This window comes from Octopus bimaculoides, chromosome 15, assembly GCF_001194135.2.
Source record: "Octopus bimaculoides isolate UCB-OBI-ISO-001 chromosome 15, ASM119413v2, whole genome shotgun sequence".
NCBI classification, from domain to species: Eukaryota; Metazoa; Mollusca; class Cephalopoda; order Octopoda; family Octopodidae; genus Octopus; species Octopus bimaculoides.
Window position 1 is genome coordinate 13,605,896 of NC_068995.1, and position 1,485 is coordinate 13,607,380.

General features: G+C 41.7%; 1 protein-coding gene across 1 annotated transcript in view; it reads left to right on the forward strand.

Moving 5' to 3' along the window:
• The window catches only part of LOC106874664 (autophagy-related protein 101), a 23,259-nt gene that overhangs the window by 10,964 nt on the left and 10,810 nt on the right, over positions 1-1,485 (forward strand). The window contains exon 5 of the mRNA XM_014922461.2: positions 866-964. Within this exon, the coding sequence (XP_014777947.1) occupies positions 866-964 (99 nt within the window). The remainder of the gene's footprint in view (positions 1-865; positions 965-1,485) is intronic.

Sequence of the window (1,485 nt, forward strand, 5' to 3'; positions counted from 1 at the left end):
TATATATATATATATATATCATCATCATCATCATCATCATCATCGTTTAACGTCCGCTTTCCATGCTAGCATGGGTTGGACGATTTGACTGAGGACTGGTGAAACCGGATGGCAACACCAGGCTCCAGTCTGATTTGGCAGAGTTTCTACAGCTGGATGCCCTTCCTAACGCCAACCACTCAGAGAGTGTAGTGGGTGCTTTTACGTGTCACCCGCACGAAAACGGCCACGCTCGAAATGGTGTCTTTTATGTGCCACCCGCACAAGCCAGTCCAGGGGCACTGGCAACGATCTCGCTCGAAAATCCTACAGGAGCCAGTCAGGCGGTACTGGCAACGGCCACATATATATCTAACAGGCTTCTTTCAATTTGTCTATCAAATCTACTCCAGGCTTTGGTCAGCCCAAAGCTATAGTAGTACACACTTGCCCAAGGTGCCGCACAGAGAGACTGAACCTGTATCCATGTGGTTGGAAAGCAAACTTCTTACCACACAATCACACTACGCCTGTATCAATACTGCATTAACATCACACAGTTATACACCTTTCAACACCACCATCACCAAACTACATTACTGCATGACCTATATCTCCACTTATATCGACATCTCTTTTACAAACACAGAGAATAATCAACATATTCTGTTTCTTTTGCCTTAAGTAAAACTTTGTTTTTATCATTATCTTCTTCTTCGTCGTCGTGAGAAATCCTGTTTGTTAGTTCATATTATAAGCTACAGTTAATTTTAATTATCCCTTTCATGTCGTAGTAGTTTATTTTTGGGAAATAGTCAGTATTACAGAACTACCTCTCCCTAACTAGTTGTGTGATTCTAAAATGGTAACTTTTGTCTTTTGATAGGTTCGTGTTTCATCAGATGAACTGGATAGATACCTAAAGAAAGAAATTGCATCTTTTCGAGATGCTTTGAGGAAGACAAATGGTGCAACTACTGGTCAGGTAATTATATATTTTAATTTAAAAGAAAAACATCAATAGTGATATATTACGGGCCTTTATACAATCGCTCAACATGCTAGAAATAACAGGCAAATGCCCCTCAAATCACACACAACTATATTTAAAAAAAAAAAGACATTGGATAATGTTGTCTTAGGTATAATGTGTCTGGAAAAAAAGTCAGTCTGGTCATGGCTGGAGCATCTTTAATCATAGATGTGTTATAGCATTGGTTCACAACTGAGGTCCATCATCATCATCATCTTTAACGTCCGCTTTCCATGCTAGCATGGGTTGGACGATTTGACTTTTGAGGACTGGTGAACAAGATGGCTACACCAGGCTCCAATCTGATTTGGCAGAGTTTCTACAGCTGGATGCCCTTCCTAATGCCAACCACTCTGAGAGTGTAGTGGGTGCTTTTACGTGCCACCAGCACGAAGGCCAGTCAGGTGGTACTGGCAACGGCCACGCTCAAAATGGTATATTTTACGTGCCACCTGCACAGGAGCCAGTCCAGC